Source organism: Symphalangus syndactylus, chromosome 8, assembly GCF_028878055.3.
Source record: "Symphalangus syndactylus isolate Jambi chromosome 8, NHGRI_mSymSyn1-v2.1_pri, whole genome shotgun sequence".
Classification (NCBI taxonomy): domain Eukaryota; kingdom Metazoa; phylum Chordata; class Mammalia; order Primates; family Hylobatidae; genus Symphalangus; species Symphalangus syndactylus.
This window is the reverse complement of record NC_072430.2, coordinates 119,610,854-119,625,048: the sequence shown is the minus strand read 5'-3', so window position 1 is coordinate 119,625,048 and position 14,195 is coordinate 119,610,854. Positions and strand designations below refer to the sequence as shown.

The 14,195-nt window shown below is 35.7% G+C and overlaps 1 protein-coding gene across 1 annotated transcript in view; it reads left to right on the top strand.

The window, feature by feature from the left end:
- ABCA12 (ATP binding cassette subfamily A member 12) overlaps nucleotides 1–14,195 on the top strand; it is a 209,892-nt gene that overhangs the window by 86,803 nt on the left and 108,894 nt on the right. The window contains exons 6-7 of the mRNA XM_055290518.1: nucleotides 2,553–2,738; nucleotides 6,331–6,509. Coding sequence (XP_055146493.1) covers nucleotides 2,553–2,738; nucleotides 6,331–6,509 — 365 coding nt within the window. The remainder of the gene's footprint in view (nucleotides 1–2,552; nucleotides 2,739–6,330; nucleotides 6,510–14,195) is intronic.

Below are 14,195 nucleotides of genomic sequence, written 5' to 3'. Positions count from 1 at the left end.
TCAGGCAACTTCTCTTCTTAGGAACCCTTCAATAAACAGCTTAATTTTAAGACATTCTCAATTCCTTAAGATCTTGAGTATTTATTTACTTCCCTGTTAAGTCCCTTAATTGAACTTAAAGTTTTCACTTAATAAGAAATTAGGGTGGCATTATATGTGATGTTTTAATCTTCTGAAGCAGGAAAGAAAAAAGACCAAATGAAGTTATAATGCTCTTTGAATTTGCTGCCTTATCCATGCTAATCAAGTCTTGGGAAAAATTAGAGCTAAGGAAAATATTGCCCCAAAGTAGGAAAATCCTTTTTCTTAGCGTATTTTAGAGAGCTTACCTATGGATTTCTCTGTTTCCTAGAGATCATCTACTTTAAGATTTCCCAATTGCAAGATAATGAACATAATTTCTATCAGAGGTGTGAACTGGCAGCCTGTGAGCTAAATGTGTATGTGAGTGTGTGTACGGAGATTTTAAGAAATTGAATGTGAATGCCTTTAAGCAGAACATGTGCTCTTTGTAACTACAATCTCTACTTCCCCTTGTTGTCTTTCATCTGGCCAGATTAATATATTTAAGTTATTTGGCTGGTCCCACAGGTATTTAAGTCCTGTTTTATGTGCTCTTTAGAAATGAAAAGACATCATTTTCAACATTTGGCATTAGAGATACTATTCTCTCTCTCTCTCTCTCCCACTCACCTTTCTTCTCTCCTTCCCTCATCACCTTCACACACACACACACACACACACACACGCACACACAAGCATTTTTAATAATATATCTATGTCTTATATAGCAACCATTTCTTTTATCTGATCATGAGACATGTCTTTAACATTTATTAACGTTCCAGTAACCACAACCACTGCTACTTAACATGACTTTGTTAGTTATACTTAAATTAATGCTCTGTTTAACTGAGGCATCTCAATAAACTGAGTTATATAAATGAGCCAAAGGCCAGCACAAAAGTGGACTCCAGGAAATGGCATCACACTCATCAACTCTGCCCATGCTGGCCAAAATAGAGGACTTTTCAGTCTGTCCAATCTAGACATTGAAAGTCTAGTTTACATAATATTTGAGGTTTCTAATGTCTTTTGTCTGGCGTAGAAGTCTCTCAATATGCCCAGTTAATTCCAGTCTAAAGCTTCCCCCAGTCAAGCACAGTATATAAATTAGAGAACATTATTCTATTCCATTCCAATTCTTACATACTGGTTCCTAGAAGTAGACAGTCTTGCATTGGATCAGATAAATTCTTTAATATCTAGAAGAGCAATGCTATTCTCCAAAATGCTACTTTGTCATATTGAAACTCCCAGGTTATCTTTCTCATATGGAATAGAATTTCAGAATTTTGTGAGGCAGCATAGAGCTATATATCCAGGGGAGATGAGCCAAAAATGAAATTTCTATGTATGGATACATATTTTTAGAGTAGTTGGAGCAGGGAAGGGATGTAAAAATTAGGATGATATATTGATGCCTGTGTCAGCAATCTCTCTGATTCCTCTTTCTTTCTCTTTACTGCTTTCTGCAACACTTGCAAGAATGAGTAGAGAAATCATTTTGGGGTGAGTTTATGTGGAATGTTAGAAGAGAGATATGGATGAATGACTTGAAGGCCTAACACTTATAGTACATCCTAGATAAGTGGATTCTGTCTTGTTCCATTACTTTTAGAATTTGAGTCACTAGAAGTTAGCGTGTAGGTTTTGTAATATACACTTAAGGGGAGGATGAAATTGACCTCACCTCATGGAGTAATAAGAATTAATTATTAAGATGGACCCCTTAAGTCTAACAACTAACTATCATCAGCTCTGTAAATATCTAAACAACTTAATAATGGTAAATATGATCGATATTATAGGTAAAATAATGCTATATCTGTGACTGGCCTGAATTATGAAATATATAGGGAGATCGTGATGATTCCATTATGAAAATGATTTCCAATGACTACTTTTAGTAGTTATGCCTGCTATTATATATTTTCACATATGTTTTCCTTTTTCTTTTACATATAAGACTTAGATGAAGAATTGCTTTGCAAATGAAGCAATCTATATTTGTACACTTCTGTAAATAAACACTGTTCATCCTAGGAATAGACCTCGAAGCTCCTTCTGTTGCAAGTCTTCCAAAGATCACAACCAGTTTCCCATGAGTGTCATGAAGAGTTAGGACACCTGAGTTTCTGCTGCTCAATGTCCAGGAAAAGTGAATAAGATTTTTATGCATGAAGATTTTTGTAAGCAAAGACTCTGTGCATTGAGGTTTTCTGGTCAGAGACAAGAAATGAGTTCAGTCAAACAATTCACATATAAATCATTTAAATAATAACAATGACAAGAATTTACCACATTCATGCATTCAGTCTACAAGTTTCATGGGTAAACTCTATGTACTTTATTGTTATTTTAATAGCTGCTATAATGGAGGACCCCAAAATGGCTATTTTGAAGACAGCTTAGATTCCTTGAAGAATAGAATATTTGAACATCCACATTTATTAACACTCTTATTTTACTCTTTTCACACATGCTTTTAGCTGTTAAAGCAAAATTCAACTTCAGAAGATATACGGAGAGAACTGTGTGACAGCTATCCAGGATACATTGTGGATGATGCCTTCTCTTGGACCTTTCTAGGAAGAAATGTTTTTAATGAATTTTGCCTTTCTAACATGACCCTTTTAGAGTCTTCTCTCCAAGAACTAAACAAACAGTTCTCCCAGGTGAGTGTAGATCTTTGATCCACAAAGTGACTCAACATGAATTAAAGGGCAAATCTATAGCCCATGTAGACTGGGAAATGCTGACTGGGATATTTGCTTACCTTAGGCATGTTTTCCTCACATAGACATTTGCACACAAAGTTTAATCTTAAGTAGTATTACTTATTTAATGTGAAAGGTTGAAATGATTTCAATGCTAAACCAAAAATATTACATTATGGTTAATGTGGACACACCTTTATAAATAAAATATGGCTTTGCTCTACAGTAAATGAAGTTTGATTGTTTTCTCTGAGACCTTTAGGTGAGATTACTCAGCCTGTGATACAAGTTTAATAATTAAGCTGTCACAGTCATGTAACTGCCAGAATTTAGAATAATGGGTAAAATCTCTTTATTTTTCTCACTGACTTCAAACCTAGTTTGAAAAGCTAATTTTTCTTTAATTGTGAATTTTCAAAAACTTTTATTTTAGGTTCAGGGGCAAATATTGCAGGTTTGTTATATAAGTAAACTCATGTCACAGTGGTTTGTTGTCTAGACTTTTCTGTCACCCAGGTACTAAGCCTAGTACTCAGTAGTTATTTTTTTCCGATCCTCACCCTCCTCCCACTCTTCACCCTCAAGTAAGTCCCAGTGTCTGTTTTTCCCCTCTTTGTGTCCATGTGTTCTCATCATGTAGCTCCCACTTATAAGTGAAAAAATGCAGTATTTCGTTTTCTGTTCCTGCATAATTTGCTAAGGATGATGGCCTCCAGCTCCATCCATTTTCGTGCAAAGGACATCATCTTGTTTTGTTATGGCTGCATAGCATTCCGTGGTGTATATGTGCCACATTTTCTTCATCCAGTCTGCCATCGATGGGCGTTTAGGTTGATTCCATGTCTTTGTTTTTGTTTTGTTTTTTTGTTTTTTGTTTTTTTTCTGAGACACAGCTTCACTCTGTCGTTCAGGCTGGAGGGCAATGGTGCTATCTCAGCTCACTGAAACCTCTGCCTCCTGGGTTCAAGTGATTCTCATGCCTCAGCCTCCTGAGTAGCTGGGACTACAGGTGCAGGCCACCATGCCCAGCCAATTTTTTTTATTATTATTATTAGTAGAGATAGGGTTTTGCCATGTTGGCCAGGCTTGTCTCGAACTCCTGACTTCAAGTGACCCACTTGCCTCGGCCTCCCAAAGTGCTGGGATTACAGACATGAGCCACTGCACCTGGCTGATTCTGTGTCTTTGTTATTGTGTGACTAGTGCTGCAGTGAACATACGTGTGCATATGTCTTTATAGTGGAATAATTTATATTCTGCTGGGTATATACCCAATAATGGGATTGCTGGGTTGAATGGTAGTTCTGTTTTTAGGTCTTTGAGGAATCACCACACTGTTTTCCACAATGTTTAAACTAATTTATACTCCCACTAACAGTGTTTAAGTGTTCCCTTTTTTCTGTAACCTCACCAGCATCTGTTATTTTTTGACTTTTTAATAGCCATTCTGACGGGTGTGAGATGGCATCTCATTGTGGTTTTGATTTGTATTTCTCTAATGATCAGTGATATTGAGCTTTTTTTTCATATGCTTGCTGGCTGTAGGTATATCTTCTTTTGAAAACCATCTGTTCATGTCCTTTGCCCACTTTTTAGTGGAGTTGTTTTACTTTTTCTTGTAAATTTGTTTAACTTCCTTATAGATGCTGGATATTAGACCTTTTTCAGATGCATAGTTTGCAAAAATGTTCTCCCATTCTGTAGGTTGTCTGTTTATTCTGTTGATGGTTTCTTTGCTGTGCAGAAGCTGTTAAGTTTAATTAGATCCCATTTGTCAACTTTTGCTTTTGTTTTAATTGCTTTGGGCATCTTTGTCATAAAATATTTACCATTGCCTGTGTCTAGAATTGTGTTGCCTAGGCTGTCTTCCAGGGTTTTTATAATTTGGAGTCTTACATTTAAGTCTTTAATCAAACTTGAGTTGAATTCTGTATATGGTGTAAGCAAGGTGTATATTTTTTAATTGAGTTGAATTTCGTATATGGTGTAACCAGTTTCATTCTTCTGCATATGGCTAGCTGGTTATCCCAATGTCATTTATTGAATAGGGAGTTCTTTCCCCATGGCTTGTTTTTGTCACCTTTGTTGAAGATCAGATGGTTGTAGGTGTGTAGCCCTATTTCTGGGTTTGCTATTCTGTTCCATTGGTCTATGTGTCTGTTTTTGTACCAATACCATGCTGTTTTGGTTACTGTAGCCCTGTAGTATAGTTTGAAGTTAGGTAAAGTGATTCCTCAGCAATAAGTTAAATTTTGATAAAACAATATATCCCTCTCACCAAAATATTATACATTAGAAGCAAGAACACTCTACTACGGAGTGTTTGCATACATTAGTCTTTAAACAAATTTAATTTAATGTTAAGTTCCAGGATACATGTGTAGGACATGCAGGTTTGTTACATAGGTAAATGTGTGCCATAGTGGTTTGTGGCACCTATCAACCCATCACCTAAGTATTAAGCCAAGAATGCATTAGCTATTTATCTGGATGTTTTCCCTCCCCCTATCCACCTCTGACAGACCCCAGTGTGTGTTGTTCCCCTCTGTGTGTCCATGTGTTCTCATTGTTCAGCTCCCACTTACAAGTGAGAACATGCAGTGTTTGATTTTTTGTTCCTGTGTTAGTTTGTTGAGGATAATGACTTCCAGCTCCATACATGTCCCTGCAAAGGACATGATCTCATTCCTTTTTTCTGGCTGCATAGTATTCCATGGTGTATAGTATCATATTTTCTTTATCCAGTCTATCATTGATGGGCATTTGGGCTGATTTCATGTCTTTGCTATTATGAATAGTGCTTACACTAGCCTTAAACAACAATGGTAAAAATGAGACACCAATAATCTACATTTAATGCAACCCCACATACAATGAGAGATCACAAAAAAGCACAGTTATAATAATCCCCAATCCGATGTAAAGTACTTACAATATTTTTTTTAACAAAATTGGCAGTCATGTAGAATAGAACATGTGGTAAAAAAGACATTGTTCAAAATCACATAGCACTAAATATGTGTAATTGTAATAGTAAACATTTTACTGAATTATATATATATATATGCACACACACTCATATATATTATATTATATATATATATAAATCTATATCTCTACTAATCTATATATTAGTTTAAGGAGTACTCCATCCAAACAATATAACATCTAGTAATAAGTATAGGGAAGATATATCTGCAACCCTAAACCAAGTCCTAAGGAAAAAAAACATTACTCAGGGCTAATATTATTTTAGGAACTTAATTTTAATTTCCAAATATATAATTTGAAATATTTTATATAAATACAGCTTTGTTAACCAAACTTTATGCCAATTTCTGAAGTTACAGGGAAAAGATCCAATTATGTTTAAGAACACTAGAAGTAGTTGCTGGTTTTCCAAATAGAAGATTGGCTTCAAACTGAGTGAAGATCTAAAAGAATTGCTTATGTGAAAATCTAGATTTTTTGATGCTTTTAAAAACAGCAAACCACGTGATTACGAATGTTAAAGTCTCATTTTACTCTGTTTGTGGTTTTATATTTTAAGCTATCCAGTGACCCCAACAATCAGAAGATAGTGTTTCAGGAAATAGTCAGAGTGCTGTCTTTCTTCTCACAAGTGCAAGAGCAGAAAGCTGTGTGGCAGCTTCTTTCTAGTTTTCCAAATGTGTTTCAGAATGACACATCACTAAGCAATCTATTTGATGTTCTTCGAAAGGCAAACAGGTAAGAAAATGTAAAAATTAAATGTAATATTAGTGTTCACAAAGAAGTCTTTAAAAAAATGTTACCTGTGATGATTACTGTTAGATGGGTTATTTAAACACAGAGCAAATAATCCTTCAGCCTCTTATTGTAGATTTTAGCAACGAAGGTGAGTGTATTAGTTAAGCAAAGAAGAAACATACACTGTGGTCATCAAGGTTATGGAAACATCCACGAGGAACTGATCCTAACTGTTGTATTGTTACTGGGTATCACAGAGCTTCTAAGAATGAGGTGTACAGCAGGACCAACGGTATATTGCAGCACTGACTCCAGCTCATTCAGGGACAACCTGAGCTCTACGCATCTAGCATTTAAACTATCCAGGAAAAAAATATCTCAGTGAGTTTTGTTTGGTACCATCCAATATAAAATAACCATACTGGTAAGAGTTTTGTTCCAAGCAACCTCAAAGAGGTTGGCCTCCCTCATGTGTAGTCAGCTTAGAAATGACCTTTCCAAGCCTGCATATCAGTTAGCCTTGGTATATATGTGATAAAGATTTTAAAACCTTTGCAGGAGAAACACCTTTAAAGGTTACTTTATTCATAAAAGAGATCTGGGCATGGCCAGTATTTAGAGTTTAATGGACAGTACCTAGGTTTTGATTGCCCTGTATAGCTAATTTGAAAATGTGCCTTAAAAATCCAACTACTGCATCAATGATGTTCGATTATTAAGTGCCTATTACATGCTAGACATGTTAACAAGCCTTTTGTACACATTATCACATTGAATCTTACAACAAACAGTATTCATTTTATAAATTAGATAACAGTCATAAAAATTAAGTATTTGCAGATCCTGCAACTAGAAGGGTTTGCAACTAGATTTTCTGACTCTAGAACCCAGGCTGCCTCTCTTATATGTCACTAATAGCATAATGTAGTCTATTTTACATGTCTGAAGCATCAGAAGAGATTGTTTTTTACTTTTGGAGTGCTTTTAAGAGCTTATATCTGTTCAAAGACCTTATAATAAGCCCTTGTATTGATACAACAATCTCATTTGATTCTAAGAATAGTGCTTTGAGCTGGAGACAACAGGTTCCCATTTTATAGAAGAGCAGACAAATCCTTATGGAGGTCAAATGGTTTCCCCAAGGTTCTACAGTTAGTACATGGCAAAGCCAGGACCTAAACTTAAAGAATTCGAATCCCAGTCCTATACTCTTTCCATGGTAACACACCATAACTGGAATACAGAAGAAGCAAGATATTAGGAAGTTTGATTCTCTGTGTTAACCCTCATTTTATCTCTTAGGGAAATTTTCACTCACTCAGAATTTTGACACTTGATCCTTTTCCTCCTATTTATCTTCTGTCTTAGGAAGCAAACAGGTGAATCTGTAAAAGGAGAAGGAGAATTATTTGATTTGTATAGTGTAGCAGTGAAAAGAGTCAAAATAATATTCAGACCACAAATAAGATATCACTACACACTCACTGGACTGGGTTAAATGTTAAAAGATGGATAATTCCAAGTGTTGACAGGAACATAGAGCAACTGAAGCGGTCATATATTACAAGTTAGCATGGGAAACAACACAATCATTTGGAAAATAGTGTGACAGTTTCTAATGAAGTTAAACAGTAGATCCATATGAGGCTGCATTCTACTCTTGGGTATTTATCCAAGAAAATGAAAATATACACCCATATGAAGACTTGTATGCTGATGTTTATTTCTTGATAATAGCTAAAAGTCGAGCCGGGTAATCAAATCTCTATAAACAAAATGGCAAAACAAACTGTGGTTTATTCATATATTAAAATGCAACACAACAATAAAAATAAGCAGATTATTGAGTCACACAAGGTAAATAAGTCTCATTAATATTATGCTGGCAAAAACATCAAAACAAAAAATATATACTGTGTATGTAGATAACGTATCCAATCTATAGCAGGTTCTAGAATTGACACAATTAATCTGTAGTGTTAGAAATCAGATCAGTGGATTCAGGAGCAATTGCATCAGAAAAATTTTCTAGGGTGATTGAAATGTTTGTATCTTAATTGGCATGGTGGTTACATGTATGTGTATTTGTCAAAACTTATAACTTCACTTTGTACCCTGTAAATTTATACAATTAAAATTATCACTTTACAATTTTAAAAAATCTCATTTAATTGTACACCTAATATAGGTGCATCTTACTGTATTTAAATTCTACCTCAATGAAATTTGATTAAAAAATCAACAACAATAACAACAACAAAAATTCCACAAAATAATATTTAGTAAAAGACAGAGGATCTAAAAATACTCTAGGCATTATTTTGGTGGAGCAAATTACACTGGCAAAAACGTTGTGCTGTGGCTATTTTAACAACAACCTCTGATCCAATTTCTGCAGCTATTTTAATTCCCTTTAAATTTTAAAATAAAATTATTGCATATTTTGGCACTATGCAATAGAGTATATTGTCAAGTAATTATTATAAATGTAAAAGAGTCTGCATAATAATGAAGATAGCTTATTAATAAATAGCTTCAACTCAATCACCTTAGTAGCAAAAAAAAAAAAACAAATAATGTAATTTAAAATGGACAAAAGATCTGAATAGATATTTCTCAAAATAACACATATAAATGGTCAACACATGTATTTTTAAAATGCTCAATATCACTCATCATCAGGGAAATGAAAATCAAAACTATAATGAGATATCATCTAACTGCAGTTAGAATGGCTATTATCAAAAAGACAAAAACAATAACAGATGCTGGCAGGGATACAGAGAAAGGGAAACTCTCGCACACTCTTGGTGAGAATGTAAAGTAGAATAGCCATTGTGGAAAATAATATGGAGGTTCCTCAACAAATTAAAACAGCCATGCAAGAAAGACAAATACTACATAATCTCATTTTTATGTGGAGCCTAAAAAAGTTGATCTCATAGTAGAATATAGAATAATGGTTACTAGAGGCTGGGTGAAAGGGGAGGGTGAGGGAAGGTTGATCAAGGGGTAGAAAGTTACAATTAGATGGGAGGAATAAATTTTAGTGTTCTATTGCACAGTAGGGTGATTGCAGTTAATAGTAATCTGTTGTATATTTCAAAATTACGGTAAAAGAGGATTTCGGATGTCCTCATCACAAACAAATAATAAATGTTTGAAAGCAATGGATATGTTAATTATACTAATTTGATCTTTACACATCGTATACATGTACCAAAATATCACACTGTACTCTATAAATATGAACAATTATGTGTCAATTAAAAATAAAATAAAACTTAAAAGAGGCTGAGTGCAGTGGCTTATGCCTGTAATCCCAACAATTTGGGAGGTGGACGTGAGAAAATTGCTTGAGCCCAGGAGTTCAAGACTAGCCTGGGCAACATAGTGGGATACTATCTCTACAAAAAATAAAATACAATAAAAAAGTAGCTGGGCATGGTAGTGCATACCTGTAGTCCCAGCTACTTGGGAGGCTGAGGTGGGAGGATCGCTTGAGCCTGGGAGTTTGAGGTTGCAGTGAGCCATGATAATGTCAATGCCCTCTGGCCTGGGTGACAGAGTGAGATTCTGTGCCAAACAAACAAACATAAAACCTAAAGAGAAATAGCTTCAAATGATTATGAAGCAAATGACATTTGTTGTTTTTTTTTTTTTTTTGAGACGGAGTCTCGCTCTGTCATCCGGGCTGGAGTGCAGTGGCGCGATCTTGGCTCACTGCAAGCTCCGCCTCCCGGGTTCACGCCATTCTCCTGCCTCAGCCTCTCCGAGTAGCTGGGACTACAGGCACCCACCACCACGCCCGGCTAATTTTTTTGTATTTTTAGTAGAGACGGGGTTTCACCGTGGTCTCGATCTCCTGACCTCGTGATCCGCCTGCCTTGGCCTCCCAAAGTGCTGGGATTACAAGCGTGAGCCACCACGCCTGGCCGCAAATGACATTTGACTTAAAAATTATTTTATATTCATAAGAACACTTAACATGGACTCTGCCCTTTTAACAAATTTTTAAATTGTAAGCTATAGGTACAGTGCTGTACAGCAGATCTCTAGAGCTTATTCATCTTGTTTAACTGAAACTCCATGCCTGTTCATTAGCAACTCCCATTTCCCTTTCTAATCAGACCCTAGAAACCGTCATTTGACTCTTTGAGTCTAGGAATTTAACTATTTTAGATACTTCCCATACAAGAAATTTTGTAGTGTTTTGCTTTGTGTGACTGGCTTAAGTGGTTATGCATTATCATTTCACATCATGTCTTCAAAGTTCATCCATGTTGTTGCATATTTCAAAATGCATTCTTTTTTAAGGCTGAATGGTATTCATTGTGTTTATATAACACATTTTCTTATTCATTTATTTGTTAATGGACATTTAGGTTATCTCCACATTTTGACTATTGTGAATAGTGCTGGAATGAACACAGCAATACTACTATCTCTTCATGATTCTGATTTCATTTCTTTTGGATAAGAATCCAGATGTGAGATTGCTGGATCATATATGATAGTCTATTTGTAATTTTTAAGGAACCTCCATACTGTTTTCCATAGCAACTGCACTATTTTGTATTCTTTTTTTTTTTTTTTTTTTGAGATGGAGTCTCGCTCTGTCACCCAGGCTGGAGTGCAGTGGCGCGATCTTGGCTCACTGCAACCTCTGCCTCCTGGGTTCAAGAGATTCTTCTGCCTTAGCCTCCCGAGTAGCTAGGACTACAGGCACATGCCACCACGCCCGGCTAATTTTTGTATTTTTGGTAGAGACAGGGTTTCACCATATTGGCCAGGCTGGTCTCAAACTCCCGACCTTGTGATCTGCCCGCCTCGGCCTCCCAAAGTGCTGGGATTACAGGCGTGAGCCACAGCACCTTGCCTATTTTGTATTCTTTTAGTAAATTTTTTATCTTTAATTTTCTTTAATTCGGCAGTATTTCTTTTTTTTATTTTTAACTGACAAAAATTGTATATATTTATGGCATACTACATGTTGTAATATATATCTACATTGTGGAATGGCTAAATCAAGCTATTTAACATATACATTTCCTTCATATGCTTATTTTTTTGTGGTGAGAACACTTGAAATCTACTAGCTTAACAATTTTTTTGTATTTAATATACTTGTATTTACATAAACAGGCCTTAGGGCTGGATTTGGCCACTTTTTTTTTTAGAAGAAATTAAAAAAAAAGTTTTGGGACACATAACATTTTGTTTTTTTGTTTTTTTTGTTTGTTTTTTGAGACGGAGTCTCCCTCTGTGGCCCGGTCTGGAGTGCAGTGGCGTGATCTCAGCTCACTGCAACCTCCACCTCCTGGATTCAAGCAATTCTCCTGCTTCAGCCTCCCGAGTAGCTGGGATTACAGGCATGCACCACCACACCTAGCTAATTTTTTTCGTATTTTTGGTAGAGATGGGGTTTCACCATGTTGGCCAGGCTGGTCTTGAACTCCTGACCTCAGGTGATCCGCTAGCCTTGGCCTCCCAAAGTGCTGGGATTACAGGTGTGAGCCACTGCACCCAGCCAACATTTTGTATTCTTACCAATAGCATGGAAGGTTTGGATTTCTTCATATCTTTGCCAATACTTTTTGTCTTTTTTATTTATTTAATAATATGCATCCTGACAGCTGTGCAATGATATTGAGATTTTGATTTGCATTTTTCTGATGATTGAACATTTTTTCATGTCTATTGGCTATTTATATGTTTTCTTTATATTTTGGAAATTAACTCTTTATCAGATAAATGGTTTCCAAATATTTTCTACCATTGTATAGGTTGCCTTTTTGGTAGAATAGCATCTGACTTTTATTTAGTCAGAACAACTCTTTTTTTAGTGGTCTAGTAATTTATACACTTTATCTTTCTAACATGGTAGCCCCTAGTTAATGTGGTTTTGAGCACTTGAAATGTGCTAGTGTGCCTAAGGAACTGAATGTGTAATGTTACTAACTTTGATTAATTTAAATTTTAAAAACTGATACTTGGTTCAGTTATTGTAATACTTTTTAGTATATTTACAATGGCTTAGGTATGTGAATCTACTTTTTCATCTGTAAATTTAATGAAATCTAAATACAGGTGAAGACTTTTCAGTTAAAATTTAGCATCTGCATTGAGATGCCCCATAAGTTTGGAGACCTAGTACAGTAAAAGAACTAAATTATTTCATTAGTAATTTTTATATTTATTAAATATTGAAATGCTAATATTTTGGATGTGTGGAGTTATATTATTAAAATTAATTTCATCTGTTTCTTTTTACTTGTTTTATTTATTTATTTATTTATTTATTTTGTGAGATGGAGTCTTGCTCTATTGCCCAGGCTGGAGTGCAGTGGTGGGATCTGGGCTCACTGCAAGCTCCGCCTCCCGGGTTCATGCCATTCTCCTGCCTCAGCCTCCCGAGTAGCTGGGACTACAGGTGCCCGCCACCATGCCCGGCTAATTTTTTGTATTTTTAGTAGAGACAGGGTCTCACTGTGTTAGCCAGGATGGTCTTGATCTCCTGACCTCATGATCCATCCACCTTGGTCTCCCAAAGTGCTGGGAATACAGACATGAGCCACCGCGCCTGGCCTTTACTTTTTTAATGTGACTAATAGAAAATTCTAAATTAAATACATGGCTTGGACTTTTTAAAGTCAGCTGTTTATTATTATGAATAAGCTGACAGTGTCACTAAAAGCCATAATTTTCTCACAAATGACTGTATTTTATCACAACATTATGGTCTCATTGGTTTATCTTAGTCTTTGTTGAACAAGTAATAGAGACAAATGGACCCCATGGGAATTTTTATTATTTCTCTAGCACTTTTTTACATTGTATGTTGTATATAAACCAACCACCAAAATCAGATTATATAATGTTAAAGTTAAGACAGTAATGAGCAGAAATGAGCAATCTCAAAAGTCGAGAAAAGCATATGAAAGGACACACAGGATTGTTGCCTTACTGAGATGAAGGCTATGCTGAGACATAAATCACAAAAACCCTTTTTAAAAATTACCTTTACTCAGAGGGCAACTTGTTTTTGATGATGTTTTGTTTTGATGATTTCCATTTTTATATGATGAAGAGAAGAAAAATAATCTATGAAGTAAAATAAATATCAATTATCAATGGTTTAAAGGATTTCAGAGAAGATGGGAGCCCAGGTGTCATTATTTATTAAGTTAAATTTTGTTAGATAAAGATGAATGAAATCTACTGACATTTAATTAATAATGTTAATGATAATAATGCTGAAAGATTTAATGAGATTGTCAAATGTTCAGTCTTTGAAGATGTTACTTTGGGACAATAGGTCAGGTGAGTTAGGCAGAGGGTCAGGCTTGAAGGCCGGCCGAGATTTACGCCCTGAGACAGTCTAACTGATCTCCGTGGTTGCTAGGGTTTGAAAGTAACCCAACACCTGAGAACCGAGAGATTCTTGGGGCAAATATAAAAATGCCTGAGGTATCACCCGTCATATATACAGAGCAGAGATGAGAAAAATACAGCCATGCCTCTGTGGCCAACTGTTCGGAACACAGCTGGGTGACAAGTTAAAAATGCCTGTGGGCTCTGTGCAGAAATGTTCTGCCCTCCTCCTCCCCACCATGTTGAAGCAAAGCTTTTGTGCTAGAGGCAACATATACAGTGGATAGAACATAAACTTTGAAATAGAGAGAC